General features: G+C 44.1%; 2 protein-coding genes and 2 non-coding genes across 5 annotated transcripts in view; 3 read left to right on the plus strand and 1 right to left on the minus strand.

Moving 5' to 3' along the window:
- The first annotated feature begins 2,767 nt into the window (after positions 1-2,767).
- Positions 2,768-15,313, plus strand: DKC1 (dyskerin pseudouridine synthase 1). The gene is made up of 15 exons (XM_045538772.1): positions 2,768-2,957; positions 4,525-4,589; positions 5,057-5,143; positions 6,723-6,814; positions 7,029-7,213; positions 7,849-7,913; positions 8,109-8,235; positions 8,780-8,910; positions 9,328-9,471; positions 11,880-12,000; positions 12,200-12,318; positions 12,873-12,976; positions 13,489-13,597; positions 14,557-14,694; positions 15,181-15,313. The coding sequence occupies exons 1-15, from the start codon at positions 2,942-2,944 to the stop codon at positions 15,253-15,255; spliced, it is 1,578 nt and encodes a 525-aa protein (XP_045394728.1). The 5' UTR covers positions 2,768-2,941; the 3' UTR covers positions 15,256-15,313.
- On the plus strand, positions 9,005-9,137 carry LOC123628981. The gene has a single exon (XR_006731856.1). It is a non-coding gene; the product is annotated as a small nucleolar RNA SNORA36 family (small nucleolar RNA).
- LOC123628984 lies at positions 13,280-13,408 on the plus strand. The gene has a single exon (XR_006731859.1). It is a non-coding gene; the product is annotated as a small nucleolar RNA SNORA56 (small nucleolar RNA).
- A 1,629-nt stretch (positions 15,314-16,942) lies between the features above and the next one.
- Positions 16,943-24,238, minus strand: part of MPP1 (MAGUK p55 scaffold protein 1) — a 30,875-nt gene continuing 23,579 nt past the window's right edge. For both annotated transcript variants that reach the window (XM_045538773.1, XM_045538774.1), the window contains 5 exons: positions 22,777-22,857; positions 21,759-21,839; positions 19,792-19,994; positions 19,440-19,514; positions 16,943-17,548 (listed from right to left, as the gene is read on the minus strand). In XM_045538773.1, the coding sequence (XP_045394729.1) occupies positions 17,372-17,548; positions 19,440-19,514; positions 19,792-19,994; positions 21,759-21,839; positions 22,777-22,857 (617 nt within the window). In that variant the 3' untranslated portion in view covers positions 16,943-17,371. The remainder of the gene's footprint in view (positions 17,549-19,439; positions 19,515-19,791; positions 19,995-21,758; positions 21,840-22,776; positions 22,858-24,238) is intronic.

Below are 24,238 nucleotides of genomic sequence, written 5' to 3' on the forward strand. Positions count from 1 at the left end.
TGAACCTACATTCCAGCATCTATACCAATAACCCATCCTGATCTAAAATTATCTTCTTCCCCGTTGGGCCAAGAACCTTCAAATATCATTTACATAAATATTGCCTGTTTATTGGGACATATTTGCAAACTCATACTATTGTTTTCACAGGCAAGCTTACTCCTGCTGCATTTGACTTTGTAAATTGTTCCCTCAAGGCAATGCAGAGGTTAACTGTAGCTAGAGGTTTGGAGGCGGGGTGAGACAGCTGGAGGGATGGGTGTGCCTGAGGGGAAATGTGATTTCTTTCCCTTGCTAATTCCCTCAGGAGAGTAATGGAATCTTCAATCAGACAAAGAATATGAGGGTTGTTGAGCAATGGAGGCTAAATAGGAGTTGGGGATTCTCCTGTTTATTCCCATTTCAAATCTCTGAGTTTTATGCTTTTCTGGTTGTTGCCCCAGGTCTCTTGTACTAAGAGACCTGACAAGGATGTGAATTCACTGACTTTTGTAATTTGGAAAGGTGACGGATCAGAATATAAAAGTTTGGTTTTGGGTTATCTTATTCTTGTGGCTGTAAGAGATAAGTAATTCGGCCGGGCGCGGTGGCTCACGCCTGTAATCCTAGCTCTGGGAGGCCGAGGCGGGTGGATCGCTTGAGGTCAGGAGTTCGAGACCAGCCTGAGCAAGAATGAGACCCCGTCTCTACTAAAAATAGAAAGAAATTATCTGGCCAACTAAAAATATATATACAAAAAAAAAAATTAGCCGGGCATGGTGGCTCATGCCTGTAGTCCCAGCTACTCGGGAGGCTGAGGCAGTAGGATCGCTTAAGCCCAGGAGTCTGAGGTTGCTGTGAGCTAGGCTGATGCCACGGCACTCACTCTAGCCCGGGCAACAAAGTGAGACTCTGTCTCAAAAAAAAAAAAAAAAAAAAAAAAAATAAGAGATAAGTAATTCCTTAAGCATTGTTATAGAAATTCCCTGGGTTTCCGTCTGGCCTGAACCAAAAATTCAAGGAATCCGATTGTAATTTAAACTATCCAAAATAGCAAGGAGCGTGCATCTTATCCCATAATTCTTGAAATCTTGTGCAACTATCACCACAGTGTAATTTTAAAAGAAACCCTCTACCCATTAGCAGTCATTCCCCAAATTCCCTTAAACCTCCTAACCCTAGGCAACCACTTACCTGCTTTCTTTCTAGATTTGCCTATTCTGGCTAGTTCATATAAATGGAATCATACAATATGTGGCCTTTTGTGTTTGGCTGCTTTCATTTAGCACAACGCTTTCAAGGTTCATCCATGTTGTAGTATGTATCAGTACTTCATTCATTTTTTATGGCCAAATAATAGTTTATTGTATGGATACACCACATCTTGTTTATCCATTCTTCTTTTGATGAACATTTGGGTTGTTTCCACCTTTTGGCTATGGTGAATAATACTGCTATGAACATATGTGCACAAGTATTTGTTTAATCACCTGTTTTCAATTCTTTTGAGTCTATATGTAGGAGTAGAATTGCTGAGTCATATGGTAACTCTGTTTCACCTTTCGAGGAATTGCCATAATTGTCCTCAGTCCTCAAGTCAGGAAGCACTTGTGGGAATTTCTCCAGCTGCCAATTGTGTTTATTCCAATTATAAATTCAAGAACTGGGAAGAGAACCACAGGGTGGCCAACCATGAGAGGGACATGGGTTAAAACTTCACTTCTGATCAGTGCACCACAATGACATTCTGTGTCCCCAGGTATTAGCACAGGCCAGTGTAGGACCCTGGTAAGTGGTTATGGGTCCCAGGGGAAAGTAGGAGGAAGGTTTAAAGTACACACTTGTGGTATCACATGTACCTGGCCTCAACCTTCACAGGCTCATCTCACAGACTCTGGTGTGTGGACTGACTAGGTCTGGGAATTAGATAAGCGGGGGGACATGATTTTCTATTGTGATTCAAGGCAGGATGCCCTTAGCCAGACCTAGAGGGTTTGCTGTTGGGGTTATGCAGATAATAGTCTAGTATACGTGGCCTATTATAGGACACCATGGTCAATTAGTCACACCACCAAAGACCCTTGGGGAGAAATCAGTTTGGTTCCAGCTTCCAGACCGTTGCCTTTCATGACACTCAGGCCCATAGTGTTTCTATGAGATTTAGCGCCGCTTGACATGAAGCCTGGTCGTGGAGTTCGAACTGAGGTGTGCTGTAAGTGTAAAACACACCGGAAAGACTTCGTGCGAAAAAAATAACGGAAAATATCCCATTCATAATGTGTTTTGCTTATAATGCTGAAATAATATTTTGGGTACCCTGGGTTAAACAAAAATCATTATTAAAATCAGTTTCACCTTTTTCTTTTCACTCTTCTTCCAAGCGGCTGCTGGAAAATTTAAAAGTCCATAAGTGGCTTGCACTCTAACTGGATAGGAACTCTAAATGCAAGCAACAAAGGCCTTTCAACCTCCGTGCCTCAACGTGTTCATTTTTTCAGTCTGTACTAAACTGACACCAACCTGAAAGGGTCGGCATCAGAAAGCAATGAGATACTATTTACAGAGCCCTCAACACGGTGTCCAGGCGCCAGCTCCCGAGTTAAACCCAGACGTAAGCAAGCGACTGCTGAGACCACGCCCACAAACAGGGCGCGGGGGCGGGCAGCGCTGGAGCTCACAGCTCAGTTCACTAGCTCCGGCTGGGTGAGGCTCCATGCGCACGCGCAGTCGCGCCACCAGCCGTGGCCGAGTCAGCCAATGGGATTGCGCGGATGGGCCGGGCGCGCCTCGGTTCCCGCCCCCGATCTGGCCCCGCCCCTCACTGCCCGGCGGCGCGGCACGCACAGGGCGGTGCGCGAGTGGGCGGGCCCTAGCGGCGCGGCCTGACGCTACCGGGACGGCGGGAGTCTGCGGTGGTTCCCTCGGTGGTGGCCTGGGTGGCACGCACGCGTTGCAGAATAACATGGCGGATGCGGAAGGTAAGGGCTGCGCTCCTCCGTCCAGGGCCTCCTCCAAGGTCTCAAGGAGTCGGGGGTGGGGCTATGGGCTACGGCATCGGGGCCCGCGCTAGCCTCCGGTTCCCGCTGGAGGGTCGGCCGCTTAGCCACGGGGCCTTAAGCTGTCCTTGTTTCTCGGCCCTGGCTCCACCGGCGAGGGCACGAGAGTGAGAGGCCCTCGCAGTGACTTGGCTCTGCGGGGCCTGGGTCTTCCTCCACGAGAGTGCCCCTAGAGCCCGGGTCGCCGTAGAAAGACGTCTGCCATGCCGCTTACCGGTGGTGGCGGGAGACCTGGCAGCACCTGTGCTGCCACCAGCCCGGAGCTGCCATTAGTTACACGCTACCGAGGGGAGCAAGGGTGTGAGAACGGGCGGGGAAGAAAAGGCGCCACGAGGTCCCAGAGCGGGGATAGCTTTGAGTTGCAAGAAAGTTCTAGAGGCCACAAGCCTGTGGGGACAGTGGAGTGATCGCTTATGGAACTTTCCAGCCCGCGGGAGAGCGCTTCTGTGGGGTGCTTAAGCTCTGCCACAGCCACGTGGTGAACCGGAAGGGAAGCCGACACGTGCAACAGCCTGCAGTTACCCAGCCCTGCTACCTATGTGTTAGGCCTTATGCACTTTGTTTTTTCCAGTACAGTCATGCGTCGTTTTAAGATAGGGATACAGTGCCTTTTAGGCGATTTCCGTCACAGTGTGAACATCCTAGAGTGTACTTACATAAACCTAGAAGGTATAGTCTATGACACACGTAGGTTATATGGTATAGCCTACTACTCCTAACCTACAAACCTGTACGGCATGTGACTCTGCTGAATACTGGAGGCAGTTGTGACACAGTGTTAAGTATTTGTGTATCTAAATATAGAGAAGGTAAAGTAAAAATATGGTATAAAAGATTTTAAAAAGTACACCTGTACAGGGCACTTACCATTAATGGAGCTTGCAGCACTGGAAGTTGCTCTGGGTGAGTCGCTGTGTGAGTGAATGTGAAGAACTATCCCTAGGACATTACTGTATGCTTTGTAAACACTATACACTTATGCTACACTAAATTTATGAGAAAATATTTTTCTCTCTTCATTAATAAATTTAACCTTATCTTACTATGACTTTTTACTTTATAAACTTCTTTTTTTTTACTTTATAAACTTCTTAAAAATTTTAAGTTTTTAACTCTTTTGTAGTAACACTTAGCTTAAAACGCAAACGTTGTACAGCTAGCTGTACAAATAGTATTCTACAAGCTTTTCTGCTTAAAATTTTTTCTTTTTAAACTTTTTTTTAAAACTAAGACACACACACACGCCTAAGCCCACACAGGGTCAGAATCATCAAGACATCACTAGGCAATAGGAATTTTTCAACTATACTTTAATCTTATGGGACTACCATGTTGTTGACCAAAACATTGTTAGGTGGTACATGACTGTAATTCTAGACCTAAAATCCATTTCCTGCCTGCCTTGATTTCAGTCTTTATTTTAGATTTTGTTTTCATTTATTTTGGGGGAAAATTCCTAAACAAAATTCTGTGTTTGATTTTTTTGTAGTTGTTTTGCCAAAGAAGCATAAGAAGAAAAAGAACCGAAAGTCACTACCAGAAGAAGATGTTGCTGTGAGTAGGAATGTGTTTAAATTTTCTTTGACTTAGAAGAAAGGTTACTTAAATAGTAAACTAAAGAAAAGTGTTTTTAAAGGTTTCCAGGGAATGGGCTGGCATTGGGTGATCATCATATAGCACTGAAATGACACAAGCTCAGATGGCCTAATTCCTATCAGGCATAGTTTATACTAAAATCGTGTTGACCACACCAACTGCTCTCACCAATTTCTCTTCTTTATCCCACCCACAGACCCACTATGCCCCTTTCTGTTTAAATATTTGAACCCATCTTAGTAGCACTTCACTTCCTCTTCTGAGTCTCTGGTCTATTTCTTCTTCTCTCTTTCCCTTGGAGGTCCCAGTGAAGAGACATAGAATGCCTAGTTTTCTATTTAAAAGGTATATGCTTCTGTGGTAGTAATAGAATTGTTCAAAATCATGTGGGAAGTTAAATAGGTTGTGTTTCTGTCCTGTTGAAGGAAATACAACATGCCGAAGAATTTCTTATCAAACCTGAATCCAAAGTTGCTCAGCTGGACACATCTCAGTGGCCCCTGTTGCTAAAGGTACGTGGTTAAGATCGTGTGTCAGTTGAATGCATGGCTTTTACGTTATTTCCCGGTGTTTAACAGTTGATTAAGAATGCTTACTGCTAGCATGCTTGATTTTAGGAAATGCTTGATGATACAGTCTAAAGCAGTGTTCCCTAAGGTATCTGAGATGAAGGACCAGGTGGTTTTTAAAAAATTTCCAATGCATCCAACACTTGGAGAATACAGCGTAAATGTCACAATGTTAAATTGCTATCAGAGTTTGTAAACAATTCTCAGTTTCTGTACTTAACTCCATCTTGCAGACCTGTACCAGTTTGGGGGTCACACTTGGAGTAGGACTGCTTTAGTGCTTAAGAGCATGGGCTTTGAAGTCAGACTGTGTGTGACCTTTGGTCAGTCACTGAACCTCTCTGAGGCTGTTTGCTCATGATCTCTTCTCTTAGTAAGATGTGCTGAGGGTTACAGGAGATAATCTATGAAACATGTTTAGCCATAGTTCCTGGCATGTCCTTCAGAAATTATTGGCTAGATTGGGCATGGTGTGGCATGTGCCTACAGTCCCAGCTACTTGGAAGGCTGAGGTGGGAGGATTGCTTTAGCCCAGAAGTTTGAGACCAGTCTTGGCAACATAGCAAGACCCTGTATCTATTTTTAATAAAGAAAAGTTATTGGCTATTATTTTGGGGTTTAAATAGGGTAGTTCAGTAGTGAGTTAATTATACTGTGTTTTTATAATTTTCACAGACAAATGGGTACCTGCTGTGAAGTTAGGACAAAAAATTAGAGAGTAGAAGTTGTTACTGATACAGCCTGTAAGAAAGAGTTTTAAGAAACCATTATATATGAGGTGGTAATAGGATGAGATTTGCTTATATAGTTCAACACAGTTGAGTTTTCTTTGGCCAGATATCTGTCATTTAGGCAGCATCTGCTTTTCTATTGTAGGGCCTGGGGTTACGCTAGTGAGCAGGGTAGGCAAGGTCCCTACTGTCATGGAACTTAAAATCAAGGGTTGTGAGATAGACAGTTAAAAAAAGAATTGCTATTTGTGGTAAGTACCATCATGAAACGAAACTAGTGATTAAAGATGGGGTTTAGTTGGGGGAGCTCTTTCAGAGTGGTGGTCAAGCCTCAGAAAGGAGGAGGCCAAAAAGAACAGACATGTGGAGAACAGAGCTCTCTCTGCTCTGGTATCTGGGGCCACGTTGAACAGTGTTGCCCCAATTTGGCTATCAGTTGTCCTCAATTTGGCTATCTTTTGTCCCTGAGAAAGTTAAAGCTATTTTGTGTTTTATTCATAATCCTACCCAGTGAATCCCAGTCTGTTCTGTGCTACTCCCAAGAAGTCTTCTCTTTTTACAGCAATGACTTAAACCTATAGGTGCTCAGATTTGTCTTGTTCTTACTAATATGGGTATTTTTTCTGGTATTAAGGAGGCTTAACAGTCTGTCACAGCAGGTAACGGAAATATAGGAGCAAAAGAATCCAGATTTATGAACTCAAAGGGTTACAATATCATGGTCGATTGTGGTGCTGACTCTTGATTTACATGTGCTAATGGTTTGTTATTTTACTTTGTCTTGTTTCTAGAATTTTGATAAGCTGAATGTGAGGACAACGCACTATACACCTCTTCCTTCAGGTTCAAATCCTCTGAAGAGAGAGATTGGGGACTATATCAGGTAAGTGTGTTGGGAGCAAGCACTGTTCAAACATCTGTTGTTTTGAAAATGGTGCTTTCACATGACCTGTTCAAGGAGGTAGTGGCATATTAGAATAGTTTTGCCCTGGATATATAACCTGTAACCATGGTGAATTCTTTTTCTTTTTAACTCTTCATATTTGTTGTTTTATTAGAGCACAAGAACAGGTGATATTTTTTTTTCCCCATCCTAGGACAGGTTTCATTAATCTTGACAAGCCCTCTAACCCCTCTTCCCATGAGGTGGTAGCCTGGATTCGACGAATACTTAGGGTGGAGAAGACAGGACACAGTGGTACTCTGGATCCCAAGGTGACTGGATGTTTAATTGTGTGCATAGAACGAGCCACTCGGTTGGTGAAATCACAACAGAGTGCAGGTATGTGGAAGATGGGGAGAAGGGCTGGCTACTTGGAGATTGGCAGGCTTTCTGCCTTTCGCTTCTGCATTTTGGCTCTTGGAAACTATTTCTTCATTAGGACAAAAGAAATCCTGAAGCAGAGAAATTCTTTTGATTTCTGGTTACTTTCTGTCCTCTGCCTGCCAGATCCTGGTGGGTCTGCCCTTCTTAAAGTTCCAGATAGTAGACATGTACACATTGAGCTGACTAGATCCATTCCTAGCGCTGAGGCAGAGCTCTGTCCAAGTCCAGCTCTCGGCTTGTCACTCCAGGCTCCTCTCTGCTGTTGCTTCTGCCTAAAGTGTCCTTCCCTCTTTTTTTTCCTTCCCTCATTTTCATCTGAGAAAATTCTTACCTTGCAAAGTGTTTTCCAGGCAGGCTCTACACTTGATACTCCCAACGGTTCTATCAGTACACTGGACTCCCAGGAAAAGTGTCTTCATTCCTTTCTCACATCATCACCATGAAATCTGCCTTAATGCAGATTTTACAGAAACATGAGGTCAAATTTCCTGCTTTTCCTGCTATGTAAAATGGGAATAATTGAGCATATAAAAATATAGAAAACAGAAAACTCAGTGGCCACACCTGACTACTCTTTTGTCATTTTTCAGGCAAAGAGTATGTGGGAATTGTCCGGCTGCACAATGCTATTGAAGGGGGGACCCAGCTTTCTAGGGTAAGTCTGCAATTGTAGGGAGGGCACCCTTTGGCAGCCTGGGTCTCTGGAGACAGGTCAGCTTTCCCGGCTGGCCTCTCCTGTGCCCTTTTCAGTAGACTGCCCTAGCCTACCTGGTGGGTGACTGCAGATGGCAGGGGAACTTCCAGCCATGTCCCTTCTGATGAGAGTGTTTTGGTTTGTGCTTGTTCTTAGGCCCTAGAAACTCTGACCGGTGCCCTATTCCAGCGACCCCCACTTATTGCTGCAGTAAAGAGGCAGCTCCGAGTGAGAACTATCTACGAGAGCAAAATGATTGAATATGATCCTGAAAGAAGATTAGGTGGGTCATTAGGCCTGTGAGGAACTGAATTGACATAGACCACAAGTGGGTACGAACACATTCTAGAGAATTCTGTCCTGTAACAAAAAGTACATGTCCTTGAAGTTGATTGACGCCTATGTGTAAAATGCTACTAAATGGTAAAAAGCAACAATAAACAATCTGAGTTTTACTTTTGTAACATATCAGTGCTTAGCAAAACTGTTCAGATTGAGTTGTCAGTAGTAAATTTAAAGACAAAATGCCCGTTTTCCTCCAGTCCTTAAAACATTCCATACTTAAATACCTGTAATTAATGTGAAAAATTATGCTATGTGACTCTATACTGCCAGTATTAAAACTAAAAATCTTTTCAATACAGCAAATACCCAATTCTTATATTTTTTAAACAGGGGAGATGCCCTTAGCATATTGTGTGTAGTCATGGCCTATGTATTTCATCTCTGGTCTTGATGTCTTAGATAAAGAGTAACTCTGGGTTTCTCAACCAGTGATGTGTTTACTTTGACAAATAGGCACTGCTTTTCTTTTGTATGTGTCTTAGGAATCTTTTGGGTGAGTTGTGAGGCTGGCACCTACATTCGGACACTGTGTGTGCACCTTGGTTTATTATTGGGAGTTGGTGGTCAGATGCAGGAACTTCGGAGAGTTCGTTCTGGAGTCATGAGTGAGAAGGTACGCCATTATGGGGCTAGAAGTTTCAGAGCTGGTTATTAAAATCCCAGACCTTGGTGGAACACCACTTGCTTCACATCCTGGGAAAGGCACTTTCCAAAGTGTTGAGTTCAGTTCAGGGAAGCTTCCCTGTTCTGTTAATTAAACTTTGGGACATTGACATGGGCTAGAGGAGGCGACTGAGTAGAAAGCATTATTCTATTCATTTACCTCCTAGCCCTACAAAAATGGCTGCTTAGATCTAATGTATCAGCAGTTAAAGATGTCCAGAAGAGAGGTGATTCTGAAGAGGCTGAAGACTCTTAATGAGCTTGGACTAGCAGACAAGTTACATTCCCTTTTAGGAGGTTTGGAGTCTGATGGGGCTATTTGAGATATGAAGGCACTGAATTATTTTCATACATGGCTGCTTTTCAGGACCACATGGTGACGATGCATGACGTGCTTGATGCCCAGTGGCTGTATGATAACCACAAGGATGAGAGTTACCTGCGGCGGGTCGTTTACCCTTTGGAAAAGCTGTTGACATCTCATAAAAGGCTGGTTATGAAAGACAGTGCAGTAAGTTCTGAGCTAGGAATCCAGGTTTGGACAGAATGTGAATCCAAAGATGACACTTGGTCCTTGTTCTGAAGACTTCATTCTGTTTAAAGAAATGAAACATTAACATTGTGAAGTTATATTTGTTATTTTCTTTGGGGTTTTTTTTTTTTTTTTTGAGACAGAGTCTCGCTCTGTTGCCCGGGCTAGAGTGAGTGCCGTGGCATCAGCCTGGCTCACAGCAACCTCAAACTCCTGCGCTCAAGCAATTCTTCTGCCTCAGCCTCCCGAGTAGCTGGGACTACAGGCCTGCGCCACCATGCCTGGCTAAATTTTTCTATTTTTAGTTGTTTGGCTAATTTTCTTTTATATTTTTAGTAGAGACGGGGGTCTCACTCTTGCTCAGGCTGGTCTCGAACTCCTGACCTCGAGCGATCCTCCTGCCTCAGCCTCCTAGAGTGCTAGGATTACAGGTGTGAGCCACTGTGCCCAGCTGGTTTATTTTGTTTTTTTCTGGCTTTTCATAGGTTGGACGCTGGATTCTTTGTTGTTATGGCTAATTTTTTTATTAAATCAAAACCAAGTATACTAATTTACAGTAAAAATTTAATGGTAGGCCTATTCCCATTTCAAAATAAGGTAAATTAATTAGACATTTACCTTAAGAGGTCTCCCAAAGCAACTTTGTTCAAGTAATAGACTGTCAGTGGTTCATAAAATTTGCCCTCCTATAGTTCTGCATGAGCCTAAGAAACTTTGATTTATTTAAATTACTATTAGAGGCCAGGTGTGGTGGCTCACACCTATAATCCTAGCACTCTGGGAGGCCGAGGCAGGTGGATAGCTCGAGGTCAGGAGTTCAAGACCAGCCTGAGCAAGAGCGAGACCCCATCTTTACTAAAAATAGAAAGAAATTATCTGGCCAACTAAAAATATATATAGAAAAAAATAGCCGGGCCTGGTGACGCATGCCTGTAGTCCCAGCTACTCGGGAGGCTGAGGCAGTAGGATCGCTTGAGCCCAGGAGTTTGAGGTTGCTGTGAGCTAGGCTGACGCCACGGCACTCACTCTAGCCCGGGCAACAGAGCGAGACTCTATCTCAAAAAAAAAAAAAAAAAAACTGTTAGAAAAGGTTTGGATAGGAGAAAAAAGTTGGGACTAGAGTGTTTCAGGGCTATAGTAACAGTTAATTGTCCTGTAGGAACTTCCATAAAAATTTTATTTTATTTAAATCATAGTTTGAAGCTATAAAACCCAAACTTCACTGAGTTTATCAAGTCCTTTTCCTGGTATGTTTATTAAATAGCTTTATAATTGAGAGTAGTTCTCTTAATAATGGAAATAAATATGCAAATATTTCAGTTTGGGTTTCCATCTTAATGATGATTTAAGGATGAATTTCTTATTTTCTAAGTAGTCCAGAATTTTTAAAATAGCCTTTTTATTTCTAATTTTTATTTATTATGATAAGAGAATGTAGCCTTTTATAAATTGTCTTTGTGACCCAGCACATAATCAATTTTTGTTAAATACTATGTAGCCAAAAAAAATTTTTTTTCTCTAACTTGAGGGATAAAAATTTCTGTGTATTTAGTAATTTGAGGTTGATAATTATTCATATTCAAATGTTGTATAATGTTTGATGCATTTTAATGTTGTAGTCCATAATAAAACATAAAAAGAAAAGATACACTAAAACATGGCAGTATAATCAAACTTAATCACATAAAACAGTGAACAGCATAAATGTGATACACCCTCCTTGTCAAACTGTGGGCTTCTGGGTGAATTTAAGGGGAGGGCAGAATATAGTCAGCAAAAGAGATCTAGGTGAGTGGAGATGGCGTGGGGCAGATGGTGCCATTGAACTCCTGGAGAGGTGAGCTGAATTTGTACCAATTTGGCCTATAAATTCTACACCAAACCTTTTGTGTGATTGGTTCAACAGACCTCTGTAATCTCGTTGCAAGTTCTTTGGGAACCTGTTATTGCCTGGATCTCCAGTAAATCTACTTTCTCCTGATAAGAAATAGAGAGGAGCAACTAAGGAAAGCTAAGGCTGTTCTTTTGTTTAAAATGAAAATGACCTGTAGGTTCCATGGGGAAAAGGTAGAGCCTAAAAACCTGATTGCATAATTTATTGAATACATCATTGTTCTTTAGTAGCTGAAGTATTACAGACATAGGAGAAATAGATATTATTTTAGTACTTTTGAGTCGTGCATGTAAAGTGCTTAGAGGAATGCCTAGCACACAGTAGGTGGCCACTGCTATTCTGAGTCCCTTCATGGCCCGTTACGGCCAGTGGGCTATCACTGCCATTAGCCTTGTTCCCCCCTTAGCTCCCTCCCCCTTGTTATCCTCCATTCTGATATGGGAGTGGGATGGAGGACAGCGGCTGGAGCCCTCATGTGACACCATCTTTGCAGGTCAATGCCATTTGCTATGGGGCCAAGATCATGCTTCCAGGTCTTCTCCGATATGAGGACGGCATTGAGGTCAATCAAGAGATTGTGGTCATCACCACCAAAGGGGAAGCGATCTGCATGGGTAAGCAGGGATGTTGCCCTCGTCACTTCTGAAGCTGGGGCTCCATTTACACATCCTGAGCAAAGGAAACCACCATTGAAGTAGTAGAGCTCAGAATTTTAAATGAGGTTTAAAGTGGCATAAAACGGTGGTATTGGGGCTCATCAGTTATCAGGTGTTTCCCCTTTAAGTCATCCTGTTCTCTCTTCAATGTCTCTAGCAATTGCATTAATGACCACAGCAGTGATCTCTACCTGTGACCATGGTATAGTAGCCAAGATCAAGAGAGTGATTATGGAGAGAGATACTTACCCTCGGAAGTGGGGATTGGGTCCGAAGGTAAGTGGGACTGGGTTGTGTGCCCTGCCAAGTTATTTTGTTTTATATCGTTGAACACTCAGGCAGCTCTCGGTATGTCCCCACTGCCCCAGCCTTGTATTGTGCTGGACTCTGGATTGTCAGTGGTGAGTGGAAATGGCCCTGACGTGGACCTTAGAGATTTCGGTCTAATAGAGGGAAAAACAGTTGGGCATTACTTGAATAATCACACAGTGGAGTGGTGAATTCAGCCATGTTAATGGCTTTTAAGGAGTACAGAGGGGTGCCTGGCACCTGGAGAGTCCATAGTGAGGAGTGTGACATGGTCAGGGGGTCTGGGTAAGGTGTATTCTCCTAAGCCATGCCAGTGTGATGGGTGGGTTAGATGTGAATGAGGTGAAGGGGGCAGGGAAGAGTTCAGGGCAGTGGGACAGCATGTGCAAAAGTCTTTTCACATGAGTTTGAGGCCTTGCTGAGAATACACAAGGGAGGGACCTTGTGCCGTTCTGCGCAATCTGAATGCCTGCTTCCTGCCTTGACACTGTTCTAATATTGAGACCGTGACATTCCACCAGGCAAGTCAGAAGAGGCTGATGATCAAGCAGGGCCTTCTGGACAAGCATGGCAAACCTACAGACAGCACACCTGCCACCTGGAGGCAGGAGTATGTTGATTACAGGTGAGAGCAGGCTGTTTCCGAGCCGGGGTGGGCAAAGACAGCGTACTTGCTGTCTTAATATGGGAGTACATCGATGACGGGTGAGGAGAGGAAGGTAGAGACAGCATACTTGGCATTTGGACACAGGAGCGCATAGACAACAGGTGAGGATGGGAGATGCGGAGCGCAGGAGAGGCGGTAGCTTAGTTTGGGGCAAACTTGCTAAATGCGGGCCCATAGGGACCAATTAATGTTACAGCTCCGTTTTCCTTATTGGGCCCTGTGAGACCTTGGCTGCCTGGGCCAATTAGGGCTTGGCCTGCACAGCAGACAGTTATCCCTTTCTAGTCTGGCTCCTGGGACTCTAGAGGGAGTCAGTCTGCAACAGTAAGTGGTGAGTTCTTCTGTCCAGCATCAGTATTTTGGTGGTGGCTTTAGACTTGCCAGATATCAGTGCACACCTGAGGATACATTCATGCTACCCTGGAAAGCCATTCAGTGAATTTAACCTATTGCTGTCTTTCCTCTTTCAGTGATTCTACCAAGACAGAGGTGGTTGCTCAAGCAGTAAAAGCTCCACCGGTAGTTGTTGAAACGGTAAAAGTCCCGCAGGTAGTTGCTGAAGTAGTAAAAGCCCCAAAGGTGAGTGCCGTGCTGTGATCTGTTTGGAATGTGCTTTTGGAGACAATTCCAAGAAGCACTGGTTTTTGGCTTACCTTGGTGACTGTCTGCAGTCTAGTTACATATCCTGGCTTGGTGTAGGAGGGTTCTCACCTTCATCAGAGCTGCAGCACACATGTACACGATGCCATCTCGTACCCCTGGGTATCTGTCTGTTGGGCTCTGCACACTCCTCTGATGCATAGTCCCTGTCACGTCTACTGGGGAGAGTGTGGGCTCAGGAATCAGACTGGCCTTGGCTTCCCCCCTCAGCTACGGAACAACACTGGGATAGGATGGATGGTACATACGGTATTCTAGCCCCTATCCCGGGTCAAGTGGTAGCACAGGTATGTTGAAATTAGAGGCCATGGCAGGTTGTAGTTGACACTTGGGGCTGTATAAAACCCAACAGGGAGCAAAATTTGCTCCAAGATGGGCAGAATTCTCTAGCTAGCACCAGCCCAGTGTTTAAAGAGGCAACTTGGCTTCCCAGGGCTGCGGACCGCTGGCATTAGAGCGCAGAATGACGTGTCTGCACTCAGAATCTTTGGGTGGTGCTGAGTGTCCTGCAACACGCTGTGTGGGAACAACTGCTGACTTGCCAAACGTGAATTCCTGCTTTGCCTGCTTTCTTTGAGGACTTAAGGGAGCATTCTTAGAGGTCCTTGTGGTCCCCCTTTTGTGAAACAGTTAGTTCCTCAGGGCCTTTTAGTCCCCAAGCCCAGTGCTGCTACTTTTATGACCCACGGCTTCTTTGACTTTTGGGATGAGACAAATCCACAGTGAACTAAAGCCCTATCGGGGTTTTTAATCAGAAAACTCACTGTTGGGGCCAAATGGGATCTTTTCTTGGTGCCCTATCTTTAGACTTACTGAAATTTTCTTGTTTGTTATTGCCCGAGATCTATCTAACTTTTGACCAATTGTTCTCATCTCAGCGGAAGCGAGAAAGTGAGAGTGAAAGCGATGAGACTCCTCCAGCAGCTCCCCAATTGACCAAGAAGGAAAAGAAGAAGAGTAAGAAGGACAAGAAAGCCAAAGCTGCTTTAGAGAGTGGGGGAGAGCCTGGAGATGGGGTGAGTATAAACACGTTCAGGCTCCTTGGGTTGGCTTAGTCCTTAGTGGGGGAAGAGTTACCCAGGTGGTGCCAGCTTTGTTACTCCAGGAGGAGCTGTGGCCCAACGGTGGGATGCTCCCCTTGCCTGTTGCTAGTCAGTGCCTTTAGTGTCCCCTTGTGTTCTCGGAGTACCCTTGCTGACCCCCATGGGATGGACAGATAGAGGCACCTGGCATCATAGAGTGACTGCTCAGAGTTAGAACTGTTGAGGGTGGATGGGGAGGATGTGTACCTTGGTAATCTGAATGTTTCCACTTGTAAAAGTAGACCACTTAGCGTGTCACTGAAAATTTCACAGAACTGGGTGTGACATGCAAAATTTATTTAATCCAAAATATCCTTACGGATCTTGAAAAAAAAAGGCAAACTTGACTATGTGGAACTTAGCAGATTTCCATAATTATTTTGTCAATGGATACTAGGAGCTTTTTCTCTTTCTCTCTAGGACAGTGACACCGTCAAAAAGAAGAAGAAGAAGAAGAAGAAAGCAAAATGCGTAGAAGAGCTTTCGGAGTCGTGAGGGCCATGTTAAGCATTGTGTCCAACTGGGAGGAGAAATTAAAGCCTTATTGAGAAAACATTGTTCCTTTTGTTGTGGAGGGAATGGAACATAGGTCCTGCACAGGGTGGAGAGTTGTGGCACATTTTAGCTGCTATTTGAGACCTTGCTGATGTTACCTGGTGTGGTCATCCCATCTTGTCCTGTTTTAAGGATACGGGTGATACAAGAGGCAGATTTTCTGCCAGTGACTTCTCTGTTTGTTTGCGCTGGGAAGCCTCACCTTCAGACACAGTAACTGTCCACAGCTGTCTGTTAGTGGTTGTTTTAAAAACACAGTCCTATCCTAGTTTGCTTTTCTTTTTTTACCCCATCTTTTTAAAACGCTTGTAAAAACTTAAGTCTGCTCGGTGAAATGGTGTAGAACCTTCAGTAAGTGAAAGACTATAACTGAATCACGTTGTTCGCTGGGGAAAATCTTGTCTCCAATGTGCTATGAAGACAGTGGTTTATTCTGGGGTCTGGGGTATAGGCCTGGCAGCCTGGTGGATTTTCATCTTGTTTCTGGCCCAGCAGTCAGTCTTTTATGCATTTCTTCCAAGCTTGTGTGTATGGCAGTATTCACCTAAATCCACCTGGCTGCTTGTGTTTGTGACAGAAGCTGAACCATTCCTATACCCTTTTGTTTTAGCCCTCTTTTACTTTTAAAGGATGAAATTGTTCATTGCTGGGAGAAGAATGTTATAATTTTTACTTATTAAAGTTGACTCATTAAGTTTTTTTAAAGTATTCCTCTTGGGTTTTCTAATTCTTGGTGACCTCGAGCTAACAGCAAAAAATACAAAATATTTTGATTAAAACTCTGGGGACCTTTATATCCTATTTGAAATTTGGTGCTTTTCCTTTATGCTTGGCTAGTGTTACATTTCTTTGATTCTATATCATAAAACATTTACCCTTGGGACCTATCTGACATGGGAGCAAATGCTCTGAGGGGGTTATCATCACACATCCAGTGATGTCTCCAGAAGAACAGAGAAGAAAGGTGACATGTGTTATATGTAGGGGGCCTGGGGGGGGTACATAGCTGCAGACACGTCTAGATCAGACTTGGTGGGAGGAAGGAGCCCATGGAAGCTATCAGTTCTGGTGCTGATGGCAGGATGAGTAGGGAGGAGGAATCTGAAGGCCTTCATGACATAGGTGGTTAGTGGAAGAAAGGTCCTAGGATTGCTTTGAATTTGGTATTAAAAATCAAGAACAAGGAGCACTTTGTGGGGGTCTTTGGATGCAGCGAAGAGAGGCACTGAACTGTAGCTGTGTGATGAGCCTGGTATGTGGAGTTGACCCTGGTGTTGGCTCATACCAGCACTCATCTGTTGCACCACCGGGCCCAGGCCAGGTTTTCCTCCTTCTAAATGTGAGCTTTAGCAGGAAGATTAAATGTGTGCCCACAAGGGGCTCCCACCCAGATAAGACAAACTTAAAACTTAAGGTGCTTTTCTACATGGGCATCAGCTGTTAGAGACCATAGTGGGGATATGAAGAATGGGGGTTCTTCCAGGGCAGGAGTGGATAATCTTAGTCCCATCTGAACCCAGGAAAGTCATCTTGTGTTGATGCCCTTGTCCAGGAGTTTAATGAAGTTGGCAACATTTCCCTCTCCAGAGGTTTGTGGTGCTGGTGGAAAAGCAGAGTTACGAGGTCATTGGTATTTTAACACAGCAACATTTTTATTGCTTTTGAGGGTCTCCTAAAGCAAACATTCTATTGCACAAATGTTTCATTTTGGCATTTTAGAAAGTTGAAGGAGTACAGGCTTTAGAGGGATGGGGTCCATTGCTTTTCTGTGCATCATCTTTGATTAGCAGTTATATTTTGATAGTACTTTTTACCCCCAATTTCCAGAGATCCTTTTGAAATCCAGATCAATGGAGCCCCATCTATCGGGAAAATCAAATCCCAGCCCTTAAGAAGCCTGAGCAAGAAGACTGAATCCTATTAGCTTAACAAGGATAGTTGCAGAGAGCTGGAAGCTGACACAAAACTAGTTGGAGTGGCCCTGTTTGTCTTAAAGCAAGGAGAATGGAGTTATAAATGCTGAAAAGGAGCGCGTGGGTACCCCCATTCCGTAAACTTAGTAAACCCAGGAGACAGGCACCCACTGTGGAGAACTGCACGCCTGGTCAAAGGCTTCTTGCAGTTTCTTAAGGGTTTCATCAACGCCATTATTGACCAGTGAGAGGTCAAAGTAGTGAGCATACTGGCTGCGGATGGCTTCCGAATCCTTCTGCAGTTGCTGCAGGGCTTCTGTCTGCAAAGAAGAAACAGCCATGTGTGAAGCAGGCCACAGCACATCAGCCCAGAGAGGCCAGCAATGGTTTTTTTTTTTTTTTTTTTTTTTTTGAGACAGAGTCTCACTGTGTTGCCCAGGCTAGAGTGCCGTGGCATCAGCCTAGCTCACAGCGACCTCAGACTCCTGGGCTCAAGTGATCCTCCTGCCTCAGCCTCCTGAGTAGCTGGGACTACAGGCACATGCTACCATGCCTGGCTAATTTTTTCTATTTTTAGTTGTCTGGCTAATTTATTTTCTTTTAGTAGAGACGGGATCTCACTCTTGCTCAGGCTGGTCTCGAACTCCTGAGCTCAAACAATCCGCCCACCTCGGCCTCCCAGAGTGCTAGGATTACAGGCCTGAGCCACCGAGCCCGGCCCAGCAACAGGTTTTAAACAGGCATTTGCTGTTAGCATTGCTCAGCTCCGTATCATCTACTTAAAAACGCAAACTCTGCTTGAGATTGTTAACAGAGTACGGAGAGGCAATCAATGAAGAACACTGCAATTCTCACCCTCTGGGTGACCAGTACTACCAATAGCATGGATTTCACCATCTCCCAGTTCATGCCCTTTGAACATGGAAGAGCCATTTCAGTAACCACTAAGAGCTGCAATCCCAGAACAAAGATAAAGGTGATTTATAATCCCAGGCCTCTTTCTCTGACCCCAAGTCAAGCAGCAATGTAAAGAGTGATCATTTAACTGCATAAAAGTAAAAATGTATGCAAAGCCTAAAATCACCAAAAGACATGCCAATTGGGGAAAAATGTATTTGCAACTGCTATCACAAAAAGCTAATTACCCTAGTACAGAATTCCTAGAAATGCAATAAAGGCAATTAACCCAACAGAAAAATGAGCTAAGGACATGGCCAGATAATTTGCACAAAATGCAATAGAAATGGCTCATAATGGTATGAAAAGATAGTCTCTTACACTAAAAGATAAAGCATGAGATACCATTTTTCCCTCTACTAGATTCACAAAAAATGGAAATTTCAACAACATGCAAGCAAAGGGAACCAAGCACTCTCACAGGTAGTCGGAGGGACTGTAAATCAGTGCTAAAGGAGCTCAACTTGGGAATCCCTATCCAAATTCCAAGTGCACACACTCGTGGACCCAGTGATCCTTCTTGGAGTTTCTCTTGTGGATGTGTTTGCATGCATGTGACATGCCATATGTACAGGACTATTGATTGCAGTATTTATAATAGTCAATGTTTTAAAACAACCCAAGCAGCCATCAACAAGGGAATGGTTAAACTAAATAAATATGATATATACATGCAATAGAAGACCGTGCAGCTGTTAAGGAAAAAGGAAGTTCTTTACACGCAAATAGGGAAAGCTCTCCATTGTTCCATGAGAAAGAAAGGTCCAACAAAGTCCATGGGTAGGACTGGGTAGAGCAGGTAGGAACTGGGTAGTGGGGAGCAGGGGAGGCTTTTCAGTATATCCCTGGCCTCTCCTCACAGCCACAACCGCACCCCAGGGTGGGTTCAGCACTGCCCCTGGTCATCACAGCTCTCCCTGCTTGCCCTGCCTGAGCCTGCATCAAACCAGAGTGTCAGGATTTGCTCAGTTGTCAATTTCTGCCACTCGACCCATGCGCCTCTGGGACAATGACTAGGTCTGGTTTGTTTTGTCCTCCTGTTACTTAGCATGGGTGCTGGCCTAGCTAGTGGTTTAATAACTGTTGAGTGAATAAAATGTGCATGGCTTTGGCTTCTTGGCCTTGGAGGAAGAAGCCCGGCTGGAGCCGAGCTTCAGCCAGCACTCTGGCCAATGACTGGGACTGATGTCCTAGTTTGGGCAGGCCCAGAGAAAGTGAACCCCCACCCACCCTGCACAGCCTCCTCCTTCCCACCTGAGTGCCCTGGTCAGTGGGTGCAATGAACACAATGAACGGTGAAAGTTCTGCTGTCCGAACGATCTTCAGAGTCTAGAAAAGTGAAAGGGAAGAAGGAAGAGAAGGAAAGAGGAAAAAAAAAAACATAGCTGTCATAATGGATTTCTTCTAATAAGCAGCTTTGGGCTTTATCCCAATACTATTCTCCATCCTTCCCAGTACTACTATTCCTGTTCCAGGCTGACGCCATTAAAAATACTGAAGCAACCCTGAGCTCCCAGGAGATTCCCAGTAACACTGCTTCTCAGCACCCCTTCCACATCCTGTGTGTGGCTGAGCCCATGACGCCTACCTTTCCGTGCCTACCCACCTGGGGCTCGATGTCAAGGATGGCAATCTTGTCCTGCTTATGAATCTGGTGCACTGTTTCAAATTTCGTGCCAAACATGTTGCCCTGGTAGCTGCCAAACTCTAAGAACTCATTGGCAGAGATGTCCCTCGTCATCTCCTCTGTTGATATGAAGTGGTACTCCTTCCCATCTTCCTCGCTCTTCCTTGGTGGCCGTGTTGTATCTGTGTATAAGAACCCAAATCCCTGATGAACTCTGGGTCCTCACCCTCGCACAAGAGCTTGGACCGTGGTGTCTGCATTGAGACCCCAGCTGCATTTGGTTCAGTGTTTCACAGACGGGTTCCTCCCATGGGCTCCTGAAGGGCTGATGCCAGGTGATGTAGACCGAGAAATCCCCTCATCTGCCCAGAACATATTTAAGTTTTAAGGGGCAAAGGCCAATGTAGAAAATTCCTGTCATCATTTTCCCTATATGAAGTTACATCTCTTACATCTCTCAAACCACCAAATCCAGGAATACTGAAGCTCAGAAATGAAAAGATGACAGCTGTAAATATTTTAAAAACATCTATGGGCTGTGGTCAGGATTTCTTGGAAATGTATTTAAAGTTTCCTTTTCATGACTTGGAAAGAAGAGTACTTTCCTTTGGTTTAAACTCATATTGTTAAAAGTTGGAATGTTCTTAAAAGTCACATTTTCTATTACTCATATAAATTGTCTAATTAGTAAAGTATTCTCCAGATATTGTAGCTTGAAACACAATCCTCCCAACCTCTCCCCTTCTTTCCATCTTCTATTGGGCATCTCCTTTGCCTTGTGTATCATCCACTTGTCTCTCAACTGGCTCCTTCCCCTTAATCTATAACCATATATGAATGTCTTTCTTTCCACATTTTAAAACAACAACTCTCCTTTGATCTGACATTATCTTCATCTATCATCGTCTTTCTCTAACTGCCTTCTCATTCAAACTTACTGAATGAGGAGCCCATACTGGCTATTTCTATTTCCAGACTTCCTCTACTCCTCAAGTCAGGGCCATCTGCTTTCTGCTCCCAATGTGCCACTGAAATGACTCTCTCTCTGTCCCTCTTGACAAAGAGACAGCTCTCAATGATTGATGTGTAAAAAAGCAAAACAGAGAAACAAAGAATAAAAAAAATACTAATATCAGGGTTTTGAATCTGGTTTGCTATTCTGCTTAGCAGCATAGTAATTCCTCACTTAACATACGTTAATATGTTCTTAGAAACTGTGACTTTAAGTGTAATGACATGTAACAAAACTGGTTTTTTTCTCATCAATGTTATAATGAAGTGGAATGAAACGATGTCATTCAAGGGCCTGCTGTCTGTGGTTTTGTTTAAAGTTGCAATTTCCATGAACCTATTGACAATGTTAAGTGAGGACTTACTGTACTTCTTTCTGGGAATATGCACAACTATCTTATGTGGATTCACTTCTGTGAACAGAAAGGTTATCTAATTCCCCAAATGATCACTGTTGCTACTCTTCCGCCTATGAAGGACTGCTACCAAGATTATTTGCACCTTTCTTAAGCACTGTTTTATTTAGAAGACATTTCCTGAAAATTAGAGGTAGCCTAAGAGTCAAATAAGATTGGAATAGCTAAGGAAATTGCAGTACATCTATTCAATGGACTATAAAATAGTTCTCAAAGTGAATTAGGCAGACAGTATAGGGGCATAGGAAAATGTTTGTAAGGTAAAATGAAAAAAAGAAATATGTATAAATTTTAATACTTAGTATTTTTTAAAGCAAGATTAAAAATGTTTACTATAGCTTCTGTTATGTAGATAAACAGCACAGAAGAGAACAATAAGAAAACAACATAGTTGTTTTGTCAGGCAGAACAATCGTGGGTACAAATTTTTATCTTTCCGTATTTTGTGATCAAATGCACTACTGATGCTCCATCCTTCAGGCTGCCACTTCCCCTCCAAGGCATCCAAGAGCTACTTACACGGAGCAGGGTACACGAACTTCTCCGGATTCTGGCTGAGCAGGGCATTCTTGATGTGGCTGCGGCCCACCCCACTGGCTCCTGTGTGGAGAGGGAGGAAAGGCTGCGTCTTTCCCACAAAGACAGAGGTGGGGCTGTGAGTGGGGATAGGATATGGATTTCCATCTCTCAGCACTTGAAATTGCCAAGAGGTAAAAATGAGTTGGTGTCACATCTGGGCTGGGGTCAGGGCCTTTAAGCCATCACAAGATTTGGGGCCACTAAGTGGCTTTAGGTCCTTTTGTTCCATTTGGGGGAGGAGGCTCTTTCTAAGGACTAAGGCTTGGGGCTCAGAATAAAATTGTCATTTCTACAGAGAAGCTAGCTAATGTGAAGTTTTCTGTTTGTTTCCTAAGGATATGCACTTTTCTGAGCTCTCCAAAATTAATGGAATTGAATCTAAGCCAGCGTTTTTACTGGAAATTTCACCAGAGCCCTAATACACTTCCTCTAAGCGACTAACATTTCAACTCCAAGGACAAGAAGGCGAGCCGCCCACTAGAGCCAAGGCTCACATACCTGGGTTTGGAGCAAGGACTCATTCTGCTTCAGGTCAGAGTCACTGCTTGGGTGAAGGGAGCTTCCAGGGCTAATGTGTGTGACAGAACAGCGCAGGGACCCTGCTAACAAAGTGCTAGCAAAGTGCTCTAACGTGTGTGCATAAACAAAAAAGCATAGATCACTGCCAGCCACTTGGATGAACAAAGAGCAAAACCCAGTTTAGGACCAGCCAGGACAAAACCCAACTTAAAAGAATAGTTTGTAAGGTTTCGTTTCACTTGTGAGGTGAACCCAGATGGGATACTCGAAAGGACCCAGAAAATTCTTTATACCTCTTCTATACGGAGAACCTAAGAGACCTCACTCCATTTCTTCCTCACTGCCTTTTTCTGGGGTGCGTACACAATGTGGGCAGGAAAGTGAGGACAGAAATGTACTCTTTAACTATCACAGCAGCATGGAGGCAAGGAGAAGATACCGATCAGCACCAGGGTCTTCCTCTTGAATGCAGGCAGCCGAACAACTTCCTCATAGGAAACTACATCCAACTGGTCAAAAACTAGAGACAAAGAAAACCAGGCAGTGTTCATTCCCAGAGCTGGGGAACAGTGGTCCAGGCCCTGAGGTGGGAAAGAGCCTGGCCACATACTAACAAACAGGGAGGGAGCGACTGGGGACGAGGTCAATGGGAGAAAGGTCTTTGGATTGTATTTCTTTTTAGTGTTATGAAGGAGTTTTGAGCAAGGGAGTTTAAGTTTTTGGACCTTTCTTCTTCTGTCACTTTGAGCCAACCTTGTTGGTCCCCTGTACTTTTTCTCTATAATTTCAGTAACCTGATGGCATTTCCAACACAGATGCTGCCCTCAGCTCCAAGTCCCCGGACGTGCCAGTTGGCTGTCTCATGGGCACTTAGAACTCAACAACGCCAACATGATCTCGGTACTGTGTAAAATGTCCCTTATCTCAGGGAATGGTGCCATCAACCCAGCTACTCAAGATGGAACCTGGGTCTCATGCTGTCTCTCCATCCATCCCACCCCCCACAACCCCCTGGCCTGCTACAATTGTTTCCTGGCCTCTTCTGCGGTTCTTCTTCCACTACTACCAGAAAGACAGAAGCAAATGAAAAGCTGATCACATTAATCCTCTGCTCAAAACCCTTCACTAGCTCCACAGAGACTACAATACAAGATGTGAAACAGTAGAGAAGGTGGACACAGCTCCCTATGACCTGGCCCTGGCTTCTCCCTCTGGGCCACTTCCCTTCTCCCTGGACACACACTCCAGCCACGTCTACTTCTGTGTAGGCTCCTGACGTACATTTAATAAATGGTAGTTGAATGGTAGATTATTCATTTGTTATCTGGAACCTGCTCGAACCCATTTATAATTTTGGTATATTATATGTTCTATCATGGCAGGTAAAAAAGCCAGAATTAGTTGTCAGGAAAACATACTCCTCTCTAGGGTTGCAGTCGAGTGGTGCCGAAGGCGTTGACACACTAAGCAAGGTGTGAGCATGGAGAACAGTCTGGAAGGCTGTTGGGTTGGTTACCTGTGGGGTGAGGCAATGAGATGTGGGCAGACCACGAGCCTTCCTTTACATCTACTGACATTGTCTTTCTGACTGCAGTTAGCTTGTGAAGATGAATTTAATAAGAGAAAACTGGAAGAAATGACATGCTTTCTTTCTTTATTTTCTTTTCTTTTCTTTTCTTTTTTTTTTTTTTGAGACAGAGTCACTCTGTTGCCCAGGCTAGAGTGCCGTGGCATCTGCCTAGCTCACAGCAACCTCAAACTCCTGGGCTCAAGCAATCCTCCTGCCTCAGCCTCCCGAGTAGCTGGGACTACAGGCATGTGCCACCATGCCTGGCTAATTTTTCTCTATATATTTTTAGCTGTCCATATAATTTCTTTCTATTTTTAGTAGAGACGGGGTC

This window comes from Lemur catta, chromosome X (assembly GCF_020740605.2).
Source record: "Lemur catta isolate mLemCat1 chromosome X, mLemCat1.pri, whole genome shotgun sequence".
Taxonomy (NCBI): Eukaryota; Metazoa; Chordata; class Mammalia; order Primates; family Lemuridae; genus Lemur; species Lemur catta.

Excerpts from the sequence above, each read along its gene's own strand:
- DKC1 (XM_045538772.1), top strand. Across the intron at positions 8,236-8,779 it reads TGATCCTGAAAGAAGATTAG|GAATCTTTTGGGTGAGTTGT; the intron begins GTGGGTCATTAG and ends TATGTGTCTTAG. Across the intron at positions 9,472-11,879 it reads TGGTTATGAAAGACAGTGCA|GTCAATGCCATTTGCTATGG; the intron begins GTAAGTTCTGAG and ends CCATCTTTGCAG.